The 26606-nt window shown below is 44.7% G+C and overlaps 1 protein-coding gene across 1 annotated transcript in view; it reads right to left on the bottom strand.

Annotated features, from left to right (window-relative positions):
• Positions 1–1314: 1314 nt before the first annotated feature.
• Positions 1315–26606, bottom strand: part of kif1ab (kinesin family member 1Ab) — a gene marked incomplete at both ends in the record, with an annotated part of 44424 nt that continues 19132 nt past the window's right edge. The window contains 30 exons of the mRNA XM_083659764.1: positions 1315–1437; positions 1605–1797; positions 3788–3907; positions 4615–4721; positions 6208–6279; positions 7303–7488; positions 7649–7794; positions 8027–8088; positions 8301–8434; positions 8618–8732; positions 9270–9375; positions 10793–10877; positions 11049–11115; positions 11903–12011; positions 12492–12547; positions 12671–12789; positions 13574–13664; positions 14282–14459; positions 14936–15071; positions 15496–15581; positions 17194–17312; positions 18578–18715; positions 18996–19174; positions 19669–19817; positions 20044–20143; positions 20853–20925; positions 21351–21531; positions 22106–22189; positions 22420–22526; positions 22791–22870. Coding sequence (XP_083515890.1) covers positions 1315–1437; positions 1605–1797; positions 3788–3907; positions 4615–4721; positions 6208–6279; positions 7303–7488; positions 7649–7794; positions 8027–8088; positions 8301–8434; positions 8618–8732; positions 9270–9375; positions 10793–10877; positions 11049–11115; positions 11903–12011; positions 12492–12547; positions 12671–12789; positions 13574–13664; positions 14282–14459; positions 14936–15071; positions 15496–15581; positions 17194–17312; positions 18578–18715; positions 18996–19174; positions 19669–19817; positions 20044–20143; positions 20853–20925; positions 21351–21531; positions 22106–22189; positions 22420–22526; positions 22791–22870 — 3501 coding nt within the window. The remainder of the gene's footprint in view (positions 1438–1604; positions 1798–3787; positions 3908–4614; positions 4722–6207; positions 6280–7302; positions 7489–7648; positions 7795–8026; positions 8089–8300; positions 8435–8617; positions 8733–9269; positions 9376–10792; positions 10878–11048; positions 11116–11902; positions 12012–12491; positions 12548–12670; positions 12790–13573; positions 13665–14281; positions 14460–14935; positions 15072–15495; positions 15582–17193; positions 17313–18577; positions 18716–18995; positions 19175–19668; positions 19818–20043; positions 20144–20852; positions 20926–21350; positions 21532–22105; positions 22190–22419; positions 22527–22790; positions 22871–26606) is intronic.

Here is a 26606-nt window from a genome sequence, read left to right as displayed (position 1 = left end):
TTTAAATTCGCAGTTTTTTTTTTTTACGTTTTGGTCCGAGTGAAATGTTATGTGGTCTCACCTGTTTCTAAATATATCTGAACCGTTTGGTTTGACCAAGTAAAACGATTTTTATAAGCATTTTACGAAATGTCTATGGAAAAATAAAATGGCGGATGAAAATCTCTGGTACAGTGCTGAAGCAGGAAGTGACGTGTCACTTTGGCTCTCTATATGCTTTTTAAAAGGAGGAGGAGCCTGATGTGAACGCTATGGTCCCTGCACTTAAAGCGACACAGAGAAAGCCCTGGTATGAGGACTGGAAAAGGGACGCTGTAAGTACTGTTTATTCCCCCCCTCATCCGATGGTGCTAATAAACACATCAAGGGTTGGTTTAGGACTGGGTATCATATACAGGAAACAAAAACATGGGGGACTGACCACATACGTTTACCTCTATCGTTCTACATGTATATGAAAAGCTAAAGGCTAATCACAACTACGGTAGTCCCAATGCCCAGCGGAGCTAAGCTAATGAATGGCTAGCGTATGTTAGCTTGTCTTATGTAGTTCTTCTATAGGTCAGGAGGACACACACCATGCAGGACTTCAGGTGGCTATTTTGAGAGAGACTGCAAAAAGAAGGACAACGGTTTGGGAAGTATCTTTTTGAGGATGAGCGACGGAGCATTGTTTGGGAAATATAGAAGGTTATTTAAATGGTTTTATGTATAATTTTGTTGATATGGTATATGTACATTAGAGCAGGATGGCCAGCGGAGTGTTTAGATTGTATTGGTTTGTTTTGTCGGGCCGGTCGCCACCGGGCCGGGTTTCGCCTCTCACATCCTCTGAACCGGCTGGCCGGACTTTCTCCTGGAGAGCTTTGACCTGAGGGGAGCACATCAGAGAGGGAAGAAGTAAGAATAGAGAGAGCAACTGGTCACAGTGTCTGAGAAGAAGCAGATCTATTGTCAGTCCAACAGAAGATAGTGGTATACTGTATCTACAGTACCTCTTGTATCATGGATTTATAATTGTATGATTGTTGAACATGAGTCTAGAAGGCCTTGTTCTTTGATTCTGGGACGGACAAAAACCTGACGTTTACTGTTGTAAAACGGACGTTTTAGTTAGTTGAAATATATTCTGCTATCAAACTCCATTGCAGCTACATTGGCAATATCTCAACATGACATGATGTTTGGCCCGTTATCCATGAGAATACAGAAAATACACCAAACAACAAACGGGTCCCACAAATGCAAGGCACAATGGAAGAGTATTTTTTAGGGTGGATTTCTTCTTGAATGAAAACAGTGTGTCCCGCCCACTCACCTGATGGTGCCAGCTAAGAGAGGGTTAAAAGCGTACAGCCAATCATGCATCTCCTTGTCATTGCCGGCCTGGAGCAGGATTCCACGGTGCTCGGTGCACACAGCAAACGTGTTGGGAGTCTGGAAGCACAAGAAATATTCTTATTCTTATTGGTGTTTACATTGTATTGTGTGCATTGTGTGGGTGTTTACATTGTATTGTGTGCATTGTGTGGGTGTTGACATTGTATTGTGTGCATTGTGTGGGTGTTTTCTGTTCTGACTATATAACTCCAGGCCAGTCATACCCGCAGTAAGGTCTGCTTGTCCTCGCTGTATTCCACCTGTGCAGATGACAGGTTGATGACGGCTCTCTCCACGCTGTCCCGCTCGCTGCGGTACAGGTAGACGTAGGGGCGGCGCACCACCACGTAGCGCTTCACCCAGCCGCTGGTGTGGGGCTCCAGGAAGTGCAGGTAGCCCTTCTTCGACACAATGGGGCTGCACGCAAACAAGAGGAACTCTGATGTTAAAGAGAAACTAGCCAAGAAACTAACCAAGCCTGACCACACAAGAGGAACTCTGATGTTAAAGAGAAACTAGCCAAGAAACTAACCAAGCCTGACCACACAAGAGGAACTCTGATGTTAAAGAGAAACTAGCCAAGAAACTAACCAAGCCTGACCACACAAGAGGAACTCTGATGCTAAAGAGAAACTAGCCAAGAAACTAACCAAGCCTGACCACACAAGAGGAACTCTGATGTTAAAGAGAAACTAGCCAAGAAACTAACCAAGCCTGACCACACAAGAGGAACTCTGATGTTAAAGAGAAACTAGCCAAGAAACTAACCAAGCCTGACCACACAAGAGGAACTCTGATGTTAAAGAGAAACTAGCCAAGAAACTAACCAAGCCTGACCACACAAGAGGAACTCTGATGTTAAAGAGAAACTAGCCAAGAAACTAACCAAGCCTGACCACACAAGAGGAACGCTGATGTTAAAGAGAAACTAGCCAAGAAACTAACCAAGCCTGACCACACAAGAGGAACTCTGATGCTAAAGAGAAACTAGCCAAGAAACTAACCAAGCCTGACCACACAAGAGGAACTCTGATGTTAAAGAGAAACTAGCCAAGAAACTAACCAAGCCTGACCACACAAGAGGAACGCTGATGTTAAAGAGAAACTAGCCAAGAAACTAACCAAGCCTGACCACCCAAGAGGAACTCTGATGTTAAAGAGAAACTAGCCAAGAAACTAACCAAGCCTGACCACACAAGAGGAACTCTGATGCTAAAGAGAAACTAGCCAAGAAACTAACCAAGCCTGACCACACAAGAGGAACTCTGATGTTAAAGAGAAACTAGCCAAGAAACTAACCAAGCCTGACCACACAAGAGGAACTCTGATGTTAAAGAGAAACTAGCCAAGAAACTAACCAAGCCTGACCACACAAGAGGAACTCTGATGTTAAAGAGAAACTAGCCAAGAAACTAACCAAGCCTGACCACACAAGAGGAACGCTGATGTTAAAGGGAAACTAGCCAAGAAACTAACCAAGCCTGACCACACAAGAGGAACTCTGATGTTAAAGAGAAACTAGCCAAGAAACTAACCAAGCCTGACCACACAAGAGGAACGCTGATGTTAAAGGAACAGCTCACCCTAAAATCCAAAATACATATATTAAGATAATCGAGATAAGCCACAGACCTTGTTATGAGCAGTTTCATGGAGGAACTATTTTCTTTTGACCGAACTACACCCGCTAGCTAGTTCCTACATGAAACTGCAAAAGAAAATATTTCCTACATGAAACTGCTCACACAACAAAGTCTGTGCATTATATTGAGTAACCGGGTCATGATTTCATTAAAAGAGACATTGCCGTTGAGTTTTTCAATTGTATTTTTTTTGGCGCTTCGAGCACCACAAGCCGAGTGCCATCCAGTTCCATTGTATTGGAGAGAAGGCAGGCATCTCTGCGGCCGATATCTCCAAAACTCAGGCAACTATCCCAAAACGATATAGATGGATAAATAGCACTACAGGTGAGAGGGAAAATATGTATTTTGGATTTTAGGGTGAGCTGTCCCTTTAAAGAGAAACTAACCAAGCCTGAGCACAACCGCTTTGAAATCATGGACAGGTTTGCTTCTTCCCCAGATTAAAAGTATAGTACAGTCTCCAGTTTACAAATACAATGTTGGTACTATGAGGCTATTATATTATTATATTATATTATTTATTTTACTGACTTGTTTTAACTAGTCTGACACAACAAGACCATTTATTCCATTTACTTCCTGGACTGAAAAGAAAAGAAAAAAGAAAAAACGTTTGCTGTTGTCAGCCCCTTACAGTACAGACTCCCCACACAGAGATCTTAGACATGTAATATATTATATAGCCTCCTCTGGACAAAGATGATGAAAAGATTTCAGTAGATCATCATCTGACTATGAGGAACACGTTTTGGATCTCTGACCTGACACGGATCTCCTGTATATCAGGAACGAAGCTGCATCCTCTGAGGGCTTTCTTCCGGTCCACCGGGCTGTAGGGGTCCAGATCTGGAGTGGACGCTCCTGAACTGGGCTCAGTGTGTCTGCAGAACATAGGCAGGACGTTCTTAGTGTGATAAAAGGTTTAAGGTTGAACTGTTCAAATGCAGCCGTGTCTTTGAGCGTGTGTTTTTTTTACATTTGCATTTATCGATCGATACCCTGAAAGAACACCTTATCTTCAGTTTTATTTCAGTCTGAGAAAACAAAATGTGCCCCAGACCTTATCCTCTTTCTATCGGCTTGATACCACATGAAACAAGTACAGATTCTGTCCAACCCCATCATGCACTCATGGCAATGATGTGTCGCTCTTTCTGAATAGAAATCTGCAGGTAGGGTAGGCCTACTGTATGTCTGCATGCAGGTAGGCCTACTATACAGTATGTCTCTTTTGCTACTCAGTTGCTGAGTGATACCATACAATAGTGATTCAACCTATACCCAGTTCACGGAAGCTTTTACATTTGCTGTTCTAAACACCTATGAGGCGGGTTCCTCTTTCCACTGCTGCACAGGAAGTGATGCGTTTGACCTTTTTTGGGGAGGCAACACCGGTTGTTTGTTTGAAATAGAAAATCTGGAAAAATCAAGAGAAACACTGTGGAATATCAGCTGTGCAGTGCCCATAACCTGACTGACTGTCTGACTGAAACGTGCCTCTTGATGGGCGAGCTGCTTTCGCTAGTGACTAGAGACTAGTGACTAGAGACTAGTGACTAGAGAGAGCATCCAGTCACATGTTACCTACCTAAAGTCATAGTTTCCCTCGACCAGTGAGGGGCAGGTAGAGGATGGAGTGAGCGTGCTCAGTCCAGACGAGGATTCCCTCATCAGTGATGCAGACATCTCGGACAGCTAAAACAAACACACACACGCACACACACACACACACATGACACATGCACACACACGCACGCACGCACGCACAAAAACACATTCACAGCCCCCAAAAAAGCATGCATAGAAACGCAGACATGACAAAACAAAAACAAGAGACAGATATGGACAAAACAGACCCGCAAACAATTAAGCACATAGAAACACAGACATGCATTGAGAGAACACTTGAATCAGACAACTTCTACCATCTAGAAATTATTATTATAATATACGCCTAATAATGTCTAAGAGCCCCCTGCTGGTTAACATGTTAAAGGACATGCAGGAGTTAACATTAGGAGAGTAGAAGCCCTGGCAGGGAGGGTTGGGTGGTGGAAGAGATCAATGAGGTCTGGTAAACAATAGGGGAAAGGAAAGGAGTGCAGGAAAAACAAGGTTATTCTAAGGGACGAAATATAGATACATGTGTTTTCTGAATACATAATTAAGTAGCAGAACTGGGTCAAATACTATCTGGGGGGGGGGGGGGGGGGGGGGGGGGAGACATTGGTCACGTGAACTCACATTTCATTTGGTTCTTGGTTCCCGTCTGGCCTGAAGCTTTCTCCCAGTGTTTAGCAGTGGGCGGAGGTTGGGGCGGGTGTACTTGCCTTGACAGACAACTCCTTAAGCCAATCAGCGTTGGATCCAGTCAAACCCAAATCCACTCGGGAGAATGAAACTCTGCGGTTGCGGCGATACTCCTGTACTTGTTTCATTGTTATTGAGTCTATTTCTGCAATAACTGCACTTTATGGCTGTTTAAACTCGACAAACGCTGACATTACTCCTCGAGGCGGACTGGCAAGGAGGCGGCCATTATTGTTTTGTTAGTGCAGTGCCAGTGGCGTTCCTGATTGGCGAACTTGCGCTGTCAATCACAGGGGCACTGAGCGCAGTCGCTGATTGGTTCTTCCACTTTGCAGTTTCTGCTTAAAGCCCTCCCAGGGCTGGAGGCCAGACGGTCCCGCAGAACCTAATGAAATGTGAGATCACGTGACCGGCTGCTTTAGCAGGCTAGGGGGAGATAGCATTTGCTTAAAACTGTTGTAGTCCCAGATTAGGTATATTGATTGACAGAAATGTCGTATTCATATTTCCTTGTTCTATGTGGCAAACTCCAACCATCTGGTACTCAAAAGCAGCTTCAAACAAACCATTGAAAACTATTTGTCAATGAACGCAGGTCTAGTAAGTAGTTGAAAAGACAGTAAGGTGGGGAGGATGAGGGCGGGCTCACATCAGTGACATTTGGAATGGGCGAATACGACGACAGAAGGGATGAGGAAGAATGAAAAATAATAATAATAATTACACTAAATAAAGAGAATAAAGAGTGCTGAACAAATGAAAGATTAGGAGTAAAGGAATGGCAGAGGGCGGGGCTGGGTGGAGGGAGGAGTTCAGGCTCAGATTGACAGGATTAATGGGCGGGGTTAAGAGGGCCTAGGCTGGGGCTCACCTTGCTCTCACTGGCACTGCTGCTCACCTGGCTGTACTGCCTGTTGAAGGTGTGCATCAGCAGACGCAGACACTGGGAGCAGGAGGACAGGCAGGAGAGAGAACAGAAAGAAAACCGTTTAATTTAGATGCTTCTATTCACCTCATGTAGAGGAGACGGTCTGGCTTGAGAGACTAACAGGAAGTGTCAACACAATCGGAGGTTCTGATTGTGTTCACACTTCCTGTGACTTTTTAAACCTAGTCTGACTCATATGTGAGTCAAACTAGGTTTGACCAGGTGAGTCAGACTAGTTTGAGCGGGTAAAACAGCCGGCGTTTTGAACAGGAAGTCGTGACACAATGGGTCAAATGGGCGGGGCTACATAAGGTGAATATCACAAGTAAAGTAGCTTTATCTTTTCTTTTCTGCCCAATTCCCCCTGCTGTCCTGCTCGTTGCTCCGCCCCCCCCCTCCTCCTTCTCTGCCGATCTGGGAAGAGTTGTAGACTAGCACATGCTTCCTCCGATACATGTACAGTCGCCAGCTGAAAGCGAAGAGTTTTACCAGCAGGACGTAGCGTGTGGGAGGATCACGCTATTCCCCCCAGTTCCCCTCCCCTCAGAACAGGTGCCCCCGACCAACCAGAGGAAGCACTAGTGCAACGACCAGGACACATACCCTTTAATCCGGGTTCCCACCCACAGACACGGCCAATTGTGCCTGTATGGATGCCCGACCAAGCCGGAGGTAGCACGGGGGCTCGAACCTGCGACCCTCACGTTGGCAGGGAATCTACCGCTGTACTACCAGGATGGCTGTAAAGTGGCTTTATCTTGATCTTTTTCATAAGAATGTGTTATTACAATCACAGCTGATCTGATTCTGTTTTCCCTTTCACTGCGATGCATTGGTCTTCACTATGCTTCTAATTTTACATGTCTCAACTTTACTTACTTTACTCTTTATTCTCATTACAGGTAGTTTATCTCATTATTATCTTTTCATTTTGTTAAGCACTTTGTATTGCAGTCTTGCATGAAAAGTGCTCTAATATGAATAAAGATTGATTGATTGATTTTAGGCCACAGACTGAAGCCGGGGACTCGCGGTCACCTTGGCAGCCAGCTCCCTCTGCCTCTGGTTGGGGCTGTCGAGGGCCGGGCTGGCCCCGGGGCTGTGGCTGAGGATGGGGCTCTTGGCGAAGTCGCTGATGTCGCTCTTGCAGAGCGCGTCCTGTCCTGCCTGCAGTGTGGCCTCCAGCTTCTCCCTCAGCAGCAGGTAGTGCCGCGTCTTCTCCACCTGGAAAACACAGCACAGCACGTCATGTCATGTAAGCAGACGGCCACATGAGGCACTCTCCATCAAATTCCACCCCCAAAACTGCACTTATTTTCAAAAACAATACCCCATCAATTATTTTTTTTCACTGATCTTTTATTTCCCCTTTAAGAAAACGTACCTCCTGCAACAGGCTGAGTTTCTCCAGCTCCCACTGGTGGTCCAGGATGAGGCTGTCACTACGGGGCCTCCATCCAGCCAGGTTCTCCTCTCCTCGGACGTACGCCACCGAGGTGTCCAGCACGCGGCGGCGTCGACGCTGCATGCCTGTGAATATGATGCAAAAAAAGATCAAAGACAAACGTGAAACCCAAAAAGCTCCAGAAACACAGCAGACGCAGGGGGAGGAATGAATGTGGAATGTTCATATTCATCATATTCAAACATGAATATGATGTTTTAAGATGTGTTGTTTTGTTTGTTGTTGTGTGTGTGTGTGTGTGTGTGTTTTTTTATGTTATTATACGTATATATATATATTTTTTTGTGTGTCTCTCACCTGGACTCCCATTGTCCGCCACATGGCAGAGACTGACTTCATAGACTCCTGTGACACGGTTACTGAGGAGAGGGACGATAAAGTCATATGGAGGTCACTAACTCCAACTAGCAACTAGCAACTGCATCACACATCAAGCTTGCAAGATATACAGCTCATGTAGTTCAGTCTAGGTTTAGGATGGAGACTGTGTGAATGTGTAGAAGCTGAAGAGAAAACAGGTGTGTGTGTGTGTGTGTGTGTGTGTGTGTGTGTGTGTCTCAGTGCTATGTACCTCTCAGAGGGCCTGAGGCAGCCCGTGCTGAAGAGGTTTCTGATGGAGCGCGAGGCGGGGAGCTTGGCGTCCCGCGAGTAGAAAACCATGCAGAAGTCTTTTGTGATCACTGTCGGCTGAGTGCAGTTCTCCATCTGGACAAACAGAGCAGATCAGGAGCTATTCATGATGTCTGGTTACTGTGGGTGCATTGCTCTCCATTTTGAAGAAGTATCTACTCATAGGATGTTTTAATCATCCAAAGACCACGAATGACAAATCAAAGTGAAACGAATGTGACGGGGCGTGAGGCATGAGCGAGTGTTTCTCCCCAGTACCTCTAGGTAGGCAGAGAGGGTGATGTAGATCTTCTCCCCATAGGGAGTGACTCTGTTCAGGAGCAGGGAGTTGTGCATGGAGCTGTCCCACGCTGCCTCAAAGCGGTAGAAGGTCCTGCGGGTTCAAAGAGAAAAGCTCATCATCTTGTTTGTCTGCTTCTGAGAGAAGAAAGTGTCAGCCTTGCAAAGGACCCGTGAATAAATGGATATTTTGTTGACAAAATGGTAGTTGTAGAACACAAAAAACATATATATATGAGTATTATACCTATGGTCAACTCCCAAGGAGACACTGCCATTAGGATAAGATGAAAAGAAAGAAGCCACAAGTTAGAAACATTTAATTGTAAAGTAATTAGTTTCAATTTAGTAAAGGAAACAAACTGATGTCAAATCAAAAATGTATTGAAACAAGTTAAAGATGCACTCAATAGTTGTTTCTTTAGTTTAGATATGAACTGAAGAAAGCGACTGTCCAGTTAAATAAAGGTTTGTCAACAAACAGATAAAGATGTCTAGATTCATGCGATATAGCAAAACAATCTGGGAGCATGATGCATTCTGGGAGCATGATGCATTCTGGGAGCATGATGCATTCTGGGAGCAAGGTGCATTCTGGGAGCATGATGCATTCTGGGAGCATGATGCATACTTGTCGTCGTGTTTTGGCCAGAAGTATCCAGAAGACAGGATGTTGAGGGAAAGGATGTTGGGGTCTATGATGGTCTCATCAGCCTCTGGAGTGTTTCGGATACGACCTGAGAAGTCAAACAAGTCATGATGAGACAAGCAAGACAAAAGACAGAAAACGCTTTTGCTTTCACATTGGTCTAGTCTGAGCCCTATCACATCAGAGTGATATCTCTGCTGTCATTGTCTAGTCTGAGCCCTATGACATCAGAGGAATATCTCTGCTGTCATTGTCTAGTGTGAGCCCTATCACAACAGAGTGATACCTCTGCTGTCATTGTCTAGTCTGAGCCCTATCACATCAGAGGAATATCTCTGCTGTCATTGTCTAGTCTGAGCCCTATCACATCAGAGTGATATCTCTGCTGTCATTGTCTAGTCTGAGCCCTATCACATCAGAGGAATACCTCTGCTGTCATTGTCTAGTCTGAGCCCTATCACATCAGAGTGATACCTCTGCTGTCATTGTCTAGTCTGAGCCCTATCACAACAGAGAGATATCTCTGCTGTCATTGTCTAGTCTGAGCCCTATCACATCAGAGGAATATCTCTGCTGTCATTGTCTAGTCTGAGCCCTATCACATCAGAGAGATATCTCTGCTGTCATTGTCTAGTCTGAGCCCTATCACATCAGAGAGATGTCTCTGCTGTCATTGTCTAGTCTGAGCCCTATGACATCAGAGTGATATCTCTGCTGTCATTGTCTAGTCTGAGCCCTATGACATCAGAGAGATACCTCTGCTGTCATTGTCTAGTCTGAGCCCTATCACATCAGAGTGATACCTCTGCTGTCATTGTCTAGTCTGAGCCCTATCACACATCAGAGCAATATCTCTGCTGTCATTGTCTAGTCTGAGCCCTATCACACATCAGAGCAATATCTCTGCTGTCATTGTCTAGTCTGAGCCCTATCACACATCAGAGCAATATCTCTGCTGTCATTGTCTAGTCTGAGCCCTATCACATCAGAGTGATACCTCTGCTGTCATTGTCTAGTGTGAGCCCTATCACAACAGAGTGATACCTCTGCTGTCATTGTCTAGTCTGAGCCCTATCACATCAGAGAGATATCTCTGCTGTCATTGTCTAGTCTGAGCCCTATCACATCAGAGTGATATCTCTGCTGTCATTGTCTAGTCTGAGCCCTATCACATCAGAGCAATATCTCTGCTGTCATGGCAACATGCTCTTGAAGGTCCCTCAGTACTCACAAAGAGTATAGAAGCCAAGAGACGAAGTCTAATGCATTTTGACAACAGCGCGGCCGCATTTTGGCCTGAAAACGCCTCCTTGCGCCAATGAGAAACAGCACAGAACCATGACAGAGAGACACACCATGACGGGGGAAGAACACGGGCCATTTCAGTAGAGGTACATTACAAGTCTCCTTCAGGCCAAAATGGCGGCTTTGCTGTGTGCTGATGCTGCAATGGAACGACCTATTAGCCTTCAGCTCTTAGCAGTGTTAAGTTCTTTGGCACTCACCAACCACCAGCTCCTTCACCTCCTTCCACTCAATATCATTTCCTGTTTCGTGCGCTATGGTAACCGTGACCCTCCTTTGAATGCCCTATGAAGAAAGACAGGGAGCGCACCTGACTGTTACTGGAGGTCATGTGATCAAGACAAATGACCTTTCAGGCCTAGAGACAAAACAGCTAAACATTTTTTGTTCATATATATAAATATATATATTAGATGTATATATATACAGGTATATAAATATATATATATATATTACCTGATGTAAGAGGAATGTTCCATGGCAGGGCATTCCTCCTCTGTGGTCAACGACAGCTGGGATGTAGCTGAAGACAGGGAAATCAAGAATACATTAAGCAGTAATACGTTATATTAATATGACTAAAGCTGTGTTCACACCGAGATATTTATTTTTCTCTCTGTCGCTCGATTCAACCCTTTGGAATCGCTCTGTCGCTCTGTTTAAATCGCTCGTCAGGCATAAGAATTGATAGACATCTGGGGGCTACAACGTTACGCAATGTCATGATGTTTGTCCACTACGAGCCACCGTAGTTGTTTACAAGCTAAGCCTATCATCGTGCTCCTAACGCGAGCTCTATACCGGTAGTGCAGACTTCACTTGATGTCAGCTGTCAGCCTGTCAATCAGCTGTCAATGCGGTTTGTTGCCACACAATTAACCAGCGGTTTGTTCCAAGCCAGTGTGATCCTTGACTCACTCTCACACGGCAGCCAATCAGCGTTGAACAGCGAGCGACTGATGCCAGCGAAATTTCGCTCGAGTTGGGATATTTCATCTCGGGCGACGAGCGAATTTTCGCCCTATCTCTCTGTCTCTGTCGCTCGGACGCCCAGCGATTTTTCTCCCCGGCGAATATACGCTCAATCGCTCGTTTGCATTGACTTTGTATGTAAACTCGATGCCAGCGAAAAACTTTAATAGGTCGGTGTGAACGCAGCTTAACAGTGTGAAGTGAACTGATGTTTGAGTGTACTTTTGCATTCCCTGCGATAGTGGAATAATAGTGTTCCTTGTGCATGTGATCTGCTTTGTCCCACGTTTGATGGTATTAAACTGGAAACTCAGATCCAGCATGAAGACACAACTCACTCTCCATTGGCCTCCAGCTCACAGATCTCAAAGAAGGACATCAGGTCGTATTTGGAGTGACAGGGTCCTGCAGTGGAGCGCGTCAGGGTGCTCAGCTTGGTGGCCGGCACTGGAAGAATGACAAGAGAACACATTCACGTGTGAAAGAGAAGAACACATGAGAGCAGACCAAAACTAAAAGGAAGGAACGGAACGGAACACAGAAAAGACTTTCAAATTGTTGGCTGGTACTTGGACAAAAAGGACTTTAAAAATCGAATTTGTTTTAATGGACCTGTACTAAAGACATTACTATTTGGAATGGGAAGAATATTTGGGGGTAATTTCAGTCTCTCCAGTTAATGAACCACTGGACTTGGTCTTGACTGACACTCCTGCCCAAATAATTATAGCCAGTGATATATTATCTCTGCCTTCTGCCAGGTCGCCATTGTAAATAAGAATTTGTTCTTAATGACTTACCCGGTTAAATAAAGGTGAAATAAATAAAATAAAAAATCTCATTATAATGTTACATTTTATGATCATGGATATGTTATGGCTGGGTTTATACTATAAAGTTGCAGGCAAGTTAAAAGTCCCTGCTGACCTGGTTTGGATAGGGGCATCACCCTGGGGAACTGCCTCCTGGACGGCCTCAGCGGACTATGAGAAGAGAAAAACAAACTAACTGTAATCATTTGACTTGAATCAAACCAACTTGAATCAAAACCATAATTAGCCGTCACCAGGAGGGGCAATGGAGAAAGAGCAAAATGGCTTCCTGACCTGATCAGGTCTTTGCAGAGGGGAGGGAAGGGCTGTTTCTGATAGTGACCAAACACCTCGAAGACGATGGGCTGCGTCTTGATGTACTCCACAAACGACTTGGTCACCTCCACTGTGATCTAACAGAGAACAGACCCAAAGTTTCACCTGCTTCAACGGACTAAACCTCATCTGCACCTTTAAGTCTGTTAAAGGACTAAACCTCATCTGCACCTTTAAGTCTGTTAAAGGACTAAACCTCATCTGCACCTTTAAGTCTGTTAAAGGACGGCTTTACTGGTAATCAACCCACTTTGTATCATTCATAATCTGGGTAATATTAGCACATGGGCAGTGTTTACCTTCTCTCTCCGTTTTCCTCCTCTGGCAAAGCGCTCCGTTCTGACGCGTTTTACATCACAACGCGTCAGAACCGAGCTGTGGAAGTCGTGCTGGAGAGGCAGAATCTGCTCCGAGGGCGGCTGTTATTGTTTTTTTTTAAAGTATGCACACATCTGCAGAGAATGCATTGAGAGCCTTAACGAGCCTTAATGACTTGCAGCTGGTGGGGGCGGAGTTTGTGCAGACAGGACCAGGAGCATTTTCTCCGTGAGGTAAACGGAGAGAGAAGGTAAAACACTGCCCATGTGCTTACATTACCGAGATTATAAATGGTACAAAGTGGGTTGATTACCGGTAAAGCCTAAGAAAAAAGGACACAAAAATGACATGTTCTATCTACTTTGTGCTACATTCAAAATGGGTTCAAACAACAAGGAATCAGAACTGACTAGTATGACGCAGTCATATAAGAATGACATGATCACAGCCTTCCTCTTCATTTTATAATCATGTAAAATAATGTGTCAAAAGTCAAAACATAGTATAGACATATATTGATTGATAATAATGTGGTGTGCTTACATTCTGCACATGGTAGAAGCCCAGCGGCGGCCCTCTGCCCGTGTTCTTCAGCGGCTCAGTGGAGAACGCTTCGTCATGGCGATGGATGAAGCTGAAACCAGGGAAGCATTACAGTGACGGACCGGGTTTCTGCTCTTTCAGCACGATTTATGTAAAGTGAAACCATCAGGCCCACCGCAGCACCACTGCAGACTGATGATCTCATTCATTGCAAAGATCTCAAGCATTTACCTGAATACATAAATATATAATAAATACATATGATTAAAAATCATTCTCTATTTTTGTAAGATTATGTTTGGGATTTTTATTGGGTTCACAGAAGAGCTAGATGACCTAGAAGGCAAATGACATACAGCGTAGACTTATTGTTTTCTATACAGGGGGAGTCTCACTGAGAGCAAAGCTCTCTTTTTCAGGAGCGCCCTGTTCACATTCACACCTGGAAGCTGAGCAGTAGAACCACAGTCTGATCTGTTGGCCACTGAGCAGCTCCACTGGAGCGGTTGGGGGTTAAGGGCCTTGCTCAAGGGCACCTCAGTGGTGGTAATGAGGGAGAGGCAAGAGCTGCCTTTTCGCTTTCCCCACCCAGATTGATCCTGTGTGACGACCTTCCGGTCCCATTTAGAGAGTATTATTGCTGACACACATGCTGTATATACCGGAGATATTACTCACAGGACTCCAAATGAACGACTGTTGACTCACTTGAACTGGCAGAAGATGTCTGCGTACTCTGCGGAGATGCTGGAGGCCTGGAGGACGGTGACTCTGAAGGTGAAGCTGCTGCCGACCGTCAGGTGGCTCAGCAGCTTGTCCTGGGACACGTCCACCAGAGGGAGCTCCAGAGCCAGGCCCAGCCCCTTCACAGGGCTCTGGGGCGGCTCTGGGGTCGCTGCGTACAGACAGGGAAACACACGCACACACAGGAAACACACGCGCAGACAGGAAACACACATACAGACAGGAAACACACATACAGACAGGAAACACAAATGTTTAGCATGTGGCATCTAAAGGGCCACTTTGCCCATTTCCAACCAGCTTTGTATAACTACAAAATCAGTAGTATAATTATGCAAATGAACAATGTTTAACTACCCTCCATGCTGCCTGGACCGAGAGCTCCCAGTTCATTCGGAGAACTTCCTGGTCCAAATGATGTCACAATGATGTCATTTGGTCCTGGAAGTTCTGCGAATGAAGGTAGAGGGAGCAATAATGATAGTGAGAGTAACAGTAATAGTGACATATCATGGCAAAACTGCTCCAAATGACATCATCATTATGACATCATTTGGACCAGGAAGTTCTGAGAATGAAGTTAAACATTGTTAATTTGCATATTGCATGACCCTTCACCTGCACAGGTGTTGTTGTTGACCTCATCGGCGGAGATTCCGAACTCAGAGGTCTGACCTTCTCCCTCGACGATTCGCAGCTCCTCCTGGGACGAGTTGGAGGGGGACATCCCACCAGAACACGACTCTGTCTGGAACTACAAGACAGCACCACATACGCTTAGACCCCATTTACACCTGGCATTAAAGTTCCAGGGCAGAACAAAACAAACATCTGAAACACATCTTTTGTCAAGATAAGCCACGAAGAACTTCCACAGGCAGCTTAGGAAACGATATTCCGACCCTCTTCTTACCTGCTCTTTTTATACACAACAAATTGATGGGTGTCTTTAATCTTTGAGGACACATTCAAAGAACTCAAAGAAAAAGAGAGAGGTAAATGAAGATGCAAAAACATTGTAATTCTTCAATAAAATGTTTAAATTGCAAATATAGAGATCTTACAAGTCCTCTCCTATGCACCTGTAGCCTAATATAGCTGTGCAAACAACCTACTTTCCTGAAGGTAAATATATCCAAATTGATTGCACAAAGCAATTATTACAAGTTATAAAGTACCTTTTCAAATTGTTGGTCTTCAAAGGAGATCTTGGCAGTGCCTGACTGCCTCACACCAGAGCCATAATCAGGAGCTTCCTCATCAGCTGGAGAGAGACGAGGAAGAGGAAGAGAGGTTCAAGTCTAAAAGTCTCCCCCTTTTTTGGTAAAAACACAAACACATAAAGTAACAACTCAAAAGAACAGCTCTTTTCTCTCTTTTCAGGATCTTTATGATATTCTTGAACAAATACACAATTCTTCTTTTTCTGTTCTCTCTCTTCTCTCTCCCGCATCCCTCCTTTCTCTCCCCCTCGATAATATAAAGCCACTTTCAGACATGAACTCTGGGTCAGGTCAGGGTTGCTTCCCCTGAGCCTGACCCGGGGGATACGTGAAGTGTAGCCTTTCAGACATGAAAGGTTGCTTTCATACATGTGGAGCACCTCCGGGTGTAAAGTAAATGGTAAATGGACTGCATTTATATAGCGCTTTTATCCAAAGCGCTTTACAATGTGCCTACATTCACCCATTCACACACCGAAGGCGGCCAGCTGCCACGCAGGGTGCTGGCACAGCCATCGGGAGCAATTCGGGGTTCAGTGTCTTGCCCAAGGACACTTTGACATGCGGACTGGAGGAGCCGGGGATCGAACCACCGACCTTCTGGTTAGTGGACGACCCACTCTACCTCCTGAGCCACAGCCGCAGTAGAGAGGGGGTGGGGGTGGGGGGAATTTGAGCATGACCACACAATGGGGAGTTGTGAAAACTGACCACACAGCTGCACTTCACTGTCTGAGCATAGCCTTAAGTGAATCACATTGACATTCAACAAACTGTCACGACGTGCAGAGTCTGAAAACAAGTTGCTAAAAATACATAATGGGCGATAATTGCCTAACGTTCACGGCATATAATCGTTTGCACATAACGTTACTAGTAATTAATTAAACGACCCTACAACTCACGCCCAGATGCGTCGATTTCCTTGAGTCTCAAGCGCTACAAAGAAAACAGGTCTTTGCTATGTTCAGTCCTAAAATGCATCAATCCTACTAGAATGATACAGAATAGACGTTTTTACCTTCAAAATAAAATCAATGTTTTATTACTTGGTAACAAAAAATCAGAACGGTCGACTCACTACGGGTTAAAATTGACTTTTCGAAGGGAGCAGATATTCTTCCAGTTCATCTCTGTTCTGTATCTTTCAGATCACACACACAAAAAAACATTCCACGTGCATTTATTTTATTTTATTACCATTATTGCGAAGGTTATACCCGGAAATTTCCGTTTTATACTGCCTGACTTGACGCTACTTGGAATTTGCTGTCACGCTGGCTTTCTGTCTCTCCCCCCCCCTCGCCTCATCCCACTCACTGAGCTGGCTACTTCACGGAGCTCTGGAGGGGAGGGGGATCGCGGGAGCGCACATAGCTCACCAAAATGTGTTCATACATACACCGCCACCCGGGTCCCCTCTACATAAACTCCCGAGTTCCAAGGCATGTCTGAAAGTGGCTTATGATTGTCCAATTCTGTTTATTTGATAGTGCTTAGCTAAGTCTAGCTAAGCACTATCAATAATAGACAGAAGAATCGACACATTCTCTGTAAAAGACATGCCTGTGAATTAGGGCTATACAAATAAACTTGACTTCAAACAAACTCTGCCTAACTAAAACAAACTCAAATGCAACTTGGATGTGATACCTGAGATGGCCTGCACCGCCACCCTGAGGAAGCCCTTCACCTCTCCCTTCTCACTGACGATGGCCACGCGGTGAACTAAGGGCACCGGGTACAGCAGGTTACTCAGGTACACAAACGCCCTGAGCAGAAAGGACAGAGAAAGAGATTTGTTTTCCTGCAGCCACTTAGTGTACCCTTAAAAGATCATTAGAGATGGAAAGAAAGAAAGAAAGAAAGAAAGAAAGAAAGGTAGAGTGAGGGAGTGGTTTAACCCATTGATAGCTGATGCAGCATTTGTGTGTGTATCCCTTTAACTCATTGAGTGCCATGGACGAACATGTTCGTCATTTCAAATAGTAACGTAGAGTGCCAAGGACGGACATGTTCGTCAATTGCGTTTTTTGACGGGGGGATGTCGATCTAAGCCTCTTACATCGCCTCTTACAATATGGGAGCTATTGAATGTGTCTAACCTATTTTACAGAACCCTTAGGTGGCGACAGTGCTCTCCAGATTACAGAAATGTCAGGAATACAGCCTGAAAAAGCCGTGATCAAAGCGAAACCGCTCATGCTGCAGCCCAGAGCCATGTAGATTGCTCTGGCTGCTGCTTGACGGTGCCTGCCAACAGCAATCAATCCGCGCACACAACTGCTCCTCTGCCTCTGTCTGTCTGTCTGCATATAGTTTCTCCACACGATTACCCACCAGAAAGGCAGCACTCGACCCCGAAGGGCCAAACCTTTACCTGCAGTCCCGTTTGGCATTTCCTTGTCGCGCTGTGAGCTGTCGTCGCGCTGTGAGCCGCTGTGAGCCGCACCGCCCGCAAAAACGGAGGCTCCGAAAATAGACTGGGTGGGTGTGGGGAGGAGTTTGCAGCTCAGGGGGGGAGAGGGGGGTGGGGCATGCAGGCTCCACAGAACTACACCAGGTCACTACATCAGAAAATATTAGCTAGAGTTAGTGAATGTGCTTGAAATGCTGCATTTCACAAAAGGCGAAATAACTCAGCTTCTAGATAGAAATGCATGTTTTTGCTGTTTTTGACCTATCTTCTCCGGCTGATAACTAAAGAACGGAAAATGGTATCAATAAACTTTTTTTTGCTGATGATACAATAGAGTCTCCTTGTTCTTTTTGCGTGTTCGGTGTTTACATAGTAATATCACACAATATTCTGTGGGCCTCGAGAAATCACTGAAAACGCTCTGAAACTCTGGCACTGGGAGCGTCCGTTCTCCAAAAGTGGCTGGCACTCAATGAGTTAAGACCGCGAACCGCGTCACGCGGTTCGCGGTCTTAAAGGGATACACACACAAATGATGGATATACACGCAAATGCTGCATCAGGTATCAATGGGTTAAGGAAGAGAAGAGCGAGGGGAAATGGTGTCTGTTGACTGACCTTCCAACAAGACGGAACCATGGGAAGCGGTCGTAGAAGGGATCCCCTCCGGTCAGGGCGTGGTCGCAGTCCTCCACAGCACTGCTGGGGACCTCTGCAGCTCGGTCGTACATCTCCCTCATCAGGTCCAGCCTCTGCCTGCAGGGGGCGATATATAAAGAGAGTATGATGGACTATGCGTCAGCCTCTGCTGCTGCAGGAGTCAATACGGGACACAAAGTGAAGCCGAGAGGAAAACACAGATGATAGATGTAGATGCCAGGCAGTATTAAAGAATCAAAACAAAGCCCTCTGAAAGCAGACGAGGGCGACGGACAGATAGATATTATTTCTGGTAATCTTACTATATTTTTTGTAAGGAATCACGCAAATCAAATTGAACCCACCCATGTATTTGTTGATTGATTTATTGCAGTACCTAAGTTTCTCCAGAGTCCAGTAATGCGTCGCTCCGTTCTTTTGGTCCTGGACTTCCACAGCGACTATGGTCCGGGGGAAAGGTCGCCTCTCTCTCTCCTTGGCCGCGCTGGGGGGCAGCAGGTCGGGGGGCAGCGGCGAGTACAGCGTGTCTGTCAGCAGCACAAACTGGAACTGGACCTGAGGATCACATGAGATTACAGCATGAGGGACAACATGAGATTACAGCATGAGGGACAACAGGGGCGTGAGTGGGTGTTCTGTGATCAGGTGGTGGGTTCACCTTCTCCCGGCCATCCGATATGGGTCAGAGGTAGTCTGGCTGGTGGGAGGGAATATTCTGTATCAGGGGTTTTCAAAGCTAAACTAAAGGACAACAAAGCAAGAATCTGGAGCACACGGGTCACTGGTGAGAAGGTTTCTTTAATAGGCCAAGTGCACCAACGTTTCGACGCAACGCGTCTTCATCAGGGTTCCTCCTGTTCTGAGAAGCACCGACCTCCCTCTGTGGGGGAGCTGAAGCGCAAGAGATTTCCTTCTTCACTAAACTTTTTTTTACGATTTTTTTTTTTTTCACATCACAAGGACATCATAAAACTTACTGAGGCTGAAAGGCTATAGATTCAGTTTAGCACAGAATAGTGACACTTTATGTCACTACAGTGAGTCTTTACCTTCTTCTTGAGCTCCACACTGATGGCGTTGGCCTCCTTGAGGAAGATGGCGTTCCCCCACAGCAGGTCCCTCAGCGAGGTGAACTGGTAGAAACGCCACTTGCGGAAAGCCCACAGAGCCAGCTCCGTCTCACGCGTAGTCCATGGAACTGGAGGGCAAGGAGAAGAACGTGTCAGAAAATGAAGGCTTCTAAGTGGAAGGAAATGATCAACTTACCAATCAAATGGTAAGTTACAGTAATGGGTATGATAGGTTTACATCAGGTCACTATTATCCGAAAATAAATCCCTCTAAGCATGGTTCTCTGCCCTCTACATTCTCTGATGCAACGGGTTGTTTGATGGGTCAGAAACAGTTGAATGTTGCAGTGTCACCTTCCTCTTCAGGCTCCTCCTCTTCCTCGGGAGACTCCAGTACGGCCGAGTAGCGAGAGTTCACTTGTTTCTGCAGGGCCTCCAGCTTACTCTCATAGTCCTGAAAGAAAACGCACCACCCAAATCATAACAGACAATGTGCTTTTTTGCGTTCACTTGCAATAATCCTTCCTTCTTCTTTTTTCGTCATCTTCTTTTTTTAACCAAGTTGCCACTAATGGCACAATAAGGGCCTGTGTCGACCTAGCGTCTTTTCATCAGCTCCGGCGTCTTTTTTCAGTTGTTTCCAATAAGGAGCGAGCCTATGCGGGCGCACACGGACGTCTAGAGAAAGTGCGCTGCGCCTAGCGTCTATTTTCACAGTGCTCCGGCGTTTTTGTGCACCGACTCCCAGCACTCCCGGCTGAAAGTATTTGAACTTTTCAGAAAGACGCTGGTGTTGGGTGCTCCTTTTCTGGCAACTAATCATATGGAGAAACTACCGCAACAGAGACAGAAAGGCTCAATTGTGGGAGCAGTTTGGCTAGACACTTAATATTTCTGGTGAGTGTTGAGCTAAATCACTGTATGTGTGTTTTTGGCTAATGTTAGCTGTCAGCTATCAAGCTACTGTAGCTACCGCACTGAACTAACGTTACTTCAGTTCCAGACTGCTTCCTTGTTATATTGTGCGCTGAGATCAGCGCTCCCCAGCATACTTCCAGTGTTTAACGGTGGGAAAAAGACGCTAGATGGACACACGGCCTAAGCCAGCATTTAGACACGAGTGAATACTTTGAAATGTGAAGGAAAATGGAGGTTTCTCTCACCAGCCTCTGCTGTTCTAGCAGGTTACTGGCTTCTTCTCTTTCTTTGCGGTACTGCTCTTCCAGCTCCTGAAGCCTGAAGGGGACGAAACACAATAAATGACATTACAATGTTGTCATTACAATGTCATGTCATGTCATGTCATGTCATGTCATGTCATGTCATGTCATGTCATGTCATGTCATGTCATGTCATGTCATGTCATGTCATGTCATGTCATGTCATGTCATGCTCTAATCTAGGGCTTCCTGTCTTAGGTAATATAGACGTCGGAATGGTGTGTGATTCTGGGTCAGTTCCGTAAGGCAGACAGAGAGGAGGCTGAGCCAGAGCTCTGTGACTTTGCTTTTGAAAATAAATCCTTTTCGTACTTTTTAACTTCTAGTTCATTGGTTTTTGATTGCGTTAGAATAGTAATTTTACCACAGCCCCTATCAAAAAGTCCTAAAAACTCACTAATAACAACAACAGCAGTAAGCATGCTTAGTCCTTCCACACACCTCTGCTCCATCTCCTGCTTCATGTCGATGCCCTGTTTCTCCAGCAGCTCTCTCTGGGCGAAGGCCCAGTCGACCGGCTCCACGGGCGTCTCGGCGCACGGCGTCCTCTCCCGCTCCAGACGAGCCTGCTCCGGGTCGGTGAAGCGAAACACGTGACTCTTGCCCATAATGATGCGGTTCCCTAGAGAGTCCAGAGGGAAAATGTCAATCTATGCTTGCCAGAAGGAACAAGCATCTACAGTACATGTTGTGATGTCTCTAGTGCTCTCAGTCTCCTTGTTTGGACTGTGCATGTCCGAAATGCCGTGCCAACAAATTGCAAATGTGCCATCATAATTGTAAAAGATTAAGATCAACTCAGAAAAAGATGACATCAAACTAACCTGTGCCCGCACTAGGAAGGAACTAAAAATATAAGACCAACCACTAGAGGCAGATCAGCTTAATAAGATATTCGGGAAGAAACATTTCCGTAACATCGAGTTCCACGACTTTTGCTTTAAAGAATAAATTAAGATTTTTTTTTCCACACTCATGTAGAAAGTTGTATCTCATCAATGTACCATAATGCGAACGTCTGTTTGTCTCGATACAGACTGATGTGGGCCAAGATGGCTGAAACGTATTTTGATTCCCACACACTTGTCTCGACTTCACACAGATTTCTCTCATCCTCCCCACACGAGAGGAATGCTCAGCCTCGCTGTACATTCTTTCTTCCCTTTTCACAAAATGACATGGGGCTCCACACTTACCGGACCGCAGAACAATGGCGGCGGCCACTCTCTTCCCGTTGACATACGTCTCTGACCCCTCACATGGCTCTAGGATGACGTTTCCTGTTTGACAAAAAAACAAACAATAAACGATATAAAAACTAGACATATTTAACAACATCCAGATAAAAAGATGGCAGACATCACTTAACAACAAATGTGTCTTTACCCTTTAGTAGGCTATATTTGTATAATACAAGCGCCATCGTTATCAAGCCACTGAAATAACAGCCAGCCGTTACCTTCTCCCTGAGGACCTGTGGTGCTGCTGAAGGTGCAGTGTTCATCTTTACCTTCTCCCTGAGGACCTGTGGTGCTGCTGAAGGTGCAGTGTTCATCTTTGATAAAATGCCCGCTGAGAACAATGTCTTGGCGAGTCTTGGCGTCATCACGTCCAACCCTGTGGCCAAAGAAGAGATATAGGCTGATCAGGTACTAAAGAGAGAATTGAAGGAGAGAGAAAAGCCAGCACACTTGAACGTCCTTTCAAAAGTTTAATCCATCATCTGGGCAGTCAGCCCTGACTGCCGTTTGGTGAGTGTGCTCGCTATGACTTTTGTTGGACACTAAAGAGAGAATACCAACAGAGGATAATAGAATTTTGGAATGTCGCCTAATGACCAATACGGCATCGTGTGCATTACAGTCATGACCAAAGCCTTACTTGGTGATGCCGTCTTTGATGTAGTACAGGAGACACTCGGACATCAGTGGGTCCTCATTCAGGTTGACCAGATGTGGAGTCTGAAAAGAGAATTGTTGCTGTCACTCGGCCTCCTAAGTTGAGTGTTTGTGTAAGTTTGGGCAGGTGTTATAGAGAGCCAAAGTGGAACGTCACTTCCTGCTTCAGCACTGTACCAGAGATTTTCATCCGCCATTCATTTTCCCATGGACATTTCGTAAAATGCTTGTAATTTTTTTTTTTTTTTCAAACCAAACGGTACAGATATATTTAGAAACAGGAGAGACCGCATAACATTTCACTCAGACCAAAATGTAAAACTAGAACGACCGCAACGCGGACTTATGCCTCCGCCATTAGTTCATTCTGGAGTCCAAATCGCCATTTGAGGCAAATTGGAAGAGATTCCGTCAAGGCGCTCCTGTGATGTTGCGTTACAGAGCTTGGAAATTGGGTGTGTGAGGTCACAGTGACCTTGAACTTTGACCACCAAAACGTAATCAGTTCATCCTTGAGTCCAAGTCGATGTTTGAGACAAGTTTGATTAAATTCCGTCAAGGCATTCCTGAGATATCGCGTTAACAAGCTTGAAAATGGCGTTCGAGAGCTCACCTTGACCTTTGACCTTTGACCACCAAAATCTAATCAGATCATCCTTGAGTCTAAGGCGATGTTTGAGGCAAATTTGATGAAATTCCGTCAAGGCATTTGTGAGATATCGCGTTAACAAGCTGGAAAATGGCGTTTGAGAGGTCACAGTGACCTTGACCTTTGACTTTTGACCACCAAAATGTAATCAGTTCATCCTTGAGTCCAAGTCGATGTTTGAGACAAGTTTGATTAAATTCCGTCAAGGCATTCCTGAGATATTGCGTTAACAAGCTTGAAAATGGCGTTCAAGAGGTCACAGTGACCTTGACCTTTGACCTTTGACCACCAAAATCTAATCAGTTCATCCTTGAGTCCAAGTCGATGTTTGAGACAAGTTTGATTAAATTCCGTCAAGGCATTCCTGAGATATCGCGTTAACAAGCTTGAAAATGGCGTTCAAGAGGTCACAGTGACCTTGACCTTTGACCTTTGACCACCAAAATCTAATCAGATCATCCTTGAGTCTAAGTCGATGTTTGAGGCAAATTTGATGAAATTCCGTCCAGGCGTTCCTCAGATATCGCGTTAACAAGCTTGAAAATGGCGTTTGAGAGGTCACAGTGACCTTGACCTTTGACGTTTGACCACCAAAATCTAATCAGATCATCCTTGAGTCTAAGTCGATGTTTGAGGCAAATTTGATGAAATTCCGTCCAGGCGTTCCTCAGATATCGCGTTAACAAGCTTGAAAATGGCGTTCGAGAGGTCACAGTGACCTTGACCTTTGACCTTTGACCACCAAAATCTAATCAGATCATCCTTGAGTCAAGTCAAGTCAAGTCAAGTCAAATTTTATTTATATAGCACCTTTCATACACAAGGCAATTCAAGGTGCTTTACAAAAAATAATCGAAAAAACAAGCAGCAAAGCAATGCACATATAAAAAACACATAAAAAACACAGCCGACAGTTTTAGTTAAAATATATACTCAAATTAACAAACATGAAACATTATTTCTGTTTTAAATAAGTTACAAGGCACTCTTCAGTATTATTATTACATGTACAGTCCATTTGTTGGAAATGTACAGGAATCTTTTTTTTAAATTACAGGCCGAGAGAGGCAGTAGTTTAGTAGCAGTTAAAAGCAAGAGTAAACATAAAGGTCTTTAGCTTGGATTTAAAAATAGGCAGAGTAGGGGCAGATCTAATGTGTTCAGGGAGTTTGTTCCAGTTATGAGAGGCATAGTGGGAGAACGCGGCTTCACCATGTTTTGATTTGGTCCTCGGGACAATTAGTAGACCAGTGCCTGAAGATCTCAGGGATCTGGATGGTTCATAGTGTAGAAGCATTTCAGAGATGTAGTGTGGGCCTGACCCGTTGAGAGATTTGTAAACTATTAGCAGAATTTTAAAGTCTATTCTAAGATTTACTGGCAGCCAATGCAGGGATTTGAGAACTGGTGTAATGTGTTCAGCTTTCTTGGTTCTTGTTAGAACTCTAGCAGCCGCATTCTGAATGAGCTGTAGTTGTTTAATAGCTTTTTTGGGAAGACCATTGAAAAGACTGTTGCAGTAGTCTAGCCTGCTAGAAATGAAAGCATGAATTAGTTTTTCAAGATCTTGTTTGGACATGTAGCCTCTAATCCTTGCTATATTTTTTAGATGATAGAAGGCAGATTTTCTTATAAGCTTGATGTGGGAGTTGAAATTTAGATCAGAGTCAATAATAATGCCAAGATTTATTACCTGGTCCTTTGGCTTCAAAGATAGGGATTCGAGGTGAGCAGTAACTTTGAGCCTATCTTCTTTTTTGCCGAAGACAATTATCTCTGTTTTGTCTTTATTAAGTTGGAGAAAATTCTGGCACATCCAATCATTAATTTGCGCAAGGCACTGACACAGTGTCTCTATGGGGGCATAGTCATCCGATGAGAGGGCTATGTAGAGTTGGGTGTCATCTGCATAGCTATGATAAGCTATTTTGTTTTTTTGCATAATTAGGCCCAGAGAGAGCATATAAAGGTTAAACAGGACAGGACCTAAAATTGATCCTTGGGGTACCCCACATGTCATTTTGGTTTGGTCAGATGTGTAGTTGCCAATGGAGACAAAGTAGTTCCTGTCTTGCAGATAAGATCTGAACCACTCTAGGACCGTGCCGGAAAGCCCGACCCAGTTTTCCAGTCTGTCCAATAGAATTTCGTGGTCAACCGTATCAAAGGCAGCGCTGAGATCTAGTAACATTAAGATTGAGATTTTACCTGAATCAGTGTTCATTTGGATGTCATTTATAACTCTGATAAGCGCAGTTTCGGTGCTATGATGGGGTCGGAAGCCTGATTGGAAGGGATCTAGGAGATCATTGGAGGATAGAAAGGTATTGAGTTGTTGGTAGACAGTTTTTTCGAGTATTTTGCTAATAAAGGGAAGATTTGATATTGGTCTGTAATTGCTGATTATAGAGGGGTCGAGGCTACGCTTCTTTAGCAAGGGCTTAACAACTGCAGTTTTTTTGAGATTTTGGAAAAATGCCTGTAAGAAGAGAGGTATTAATTATCTTCAGTATGTCGGTCGCCAGGCAACTGTAGACATTTTTTAGAAAGCTTGTTGGCAGGGTGTCTAGGCAACACGATGAGGATTTAAGGCCTCGTATCGTTTCTTCTAGTTTCTTGTGGTCAATGACATTGAACTGAGTCATGTTAATTAAGCACCTATTCTGTGGGTGCGGCGGAGCCACATTTGTTCGTGATGTGGAAATAGTTAGTCTGATATTTATAATTTTATCCCTAAAGAAGGTCGCAAATTCATTGCATTTGACATTGGATAGAAGATCAGGGGCAATTTGTGGGGGGGGGTTTGTCAGCCTGTCAACAGTGGCAAAAAGAGTGCGAGCGTCATTGGTGTTTTTGCTGATAATGTCGGAGAAGAAGAATTTTCTGGAATTTTTTAGTTCCTGGTTGTAGGAGTGAAGACTATTTTTATAGATGTCGTAATCGATGTGAAGTTTAGTTTTCCGCCATTTGCGCTCGGCTTTCCTACAATCTCTTTTTTTGTTATTTACAGAGGGAGCGTTTCTCCATGGTGCTTTTTTCTTACCGGAGATTAGTTTAGATCTAATGGGAGCTACAGCATCAATAGCCTTTAGGGTTTTAGAATTGAAGTTATCTAGGAGATCATTGACAGAGGCTGAGGAGAGGGAAGGG

Source organism: Poromitra crassiceps, assembly GCF_964638095.1.
Source record: "Poromitra crassiceps genome assembly, chromosome: 23".
NCBI lineage: Eukaryota > Metazoa > Chordata > Actinopteri > Beryciformes > Melamphaidae > Poromitra > Poromitra crassiceps.
The sequence above is the reverse complement of the archived record's forward strand: the minus strand, read 5'-3'. Positions and strand labels throughout refer to the sequence as shown.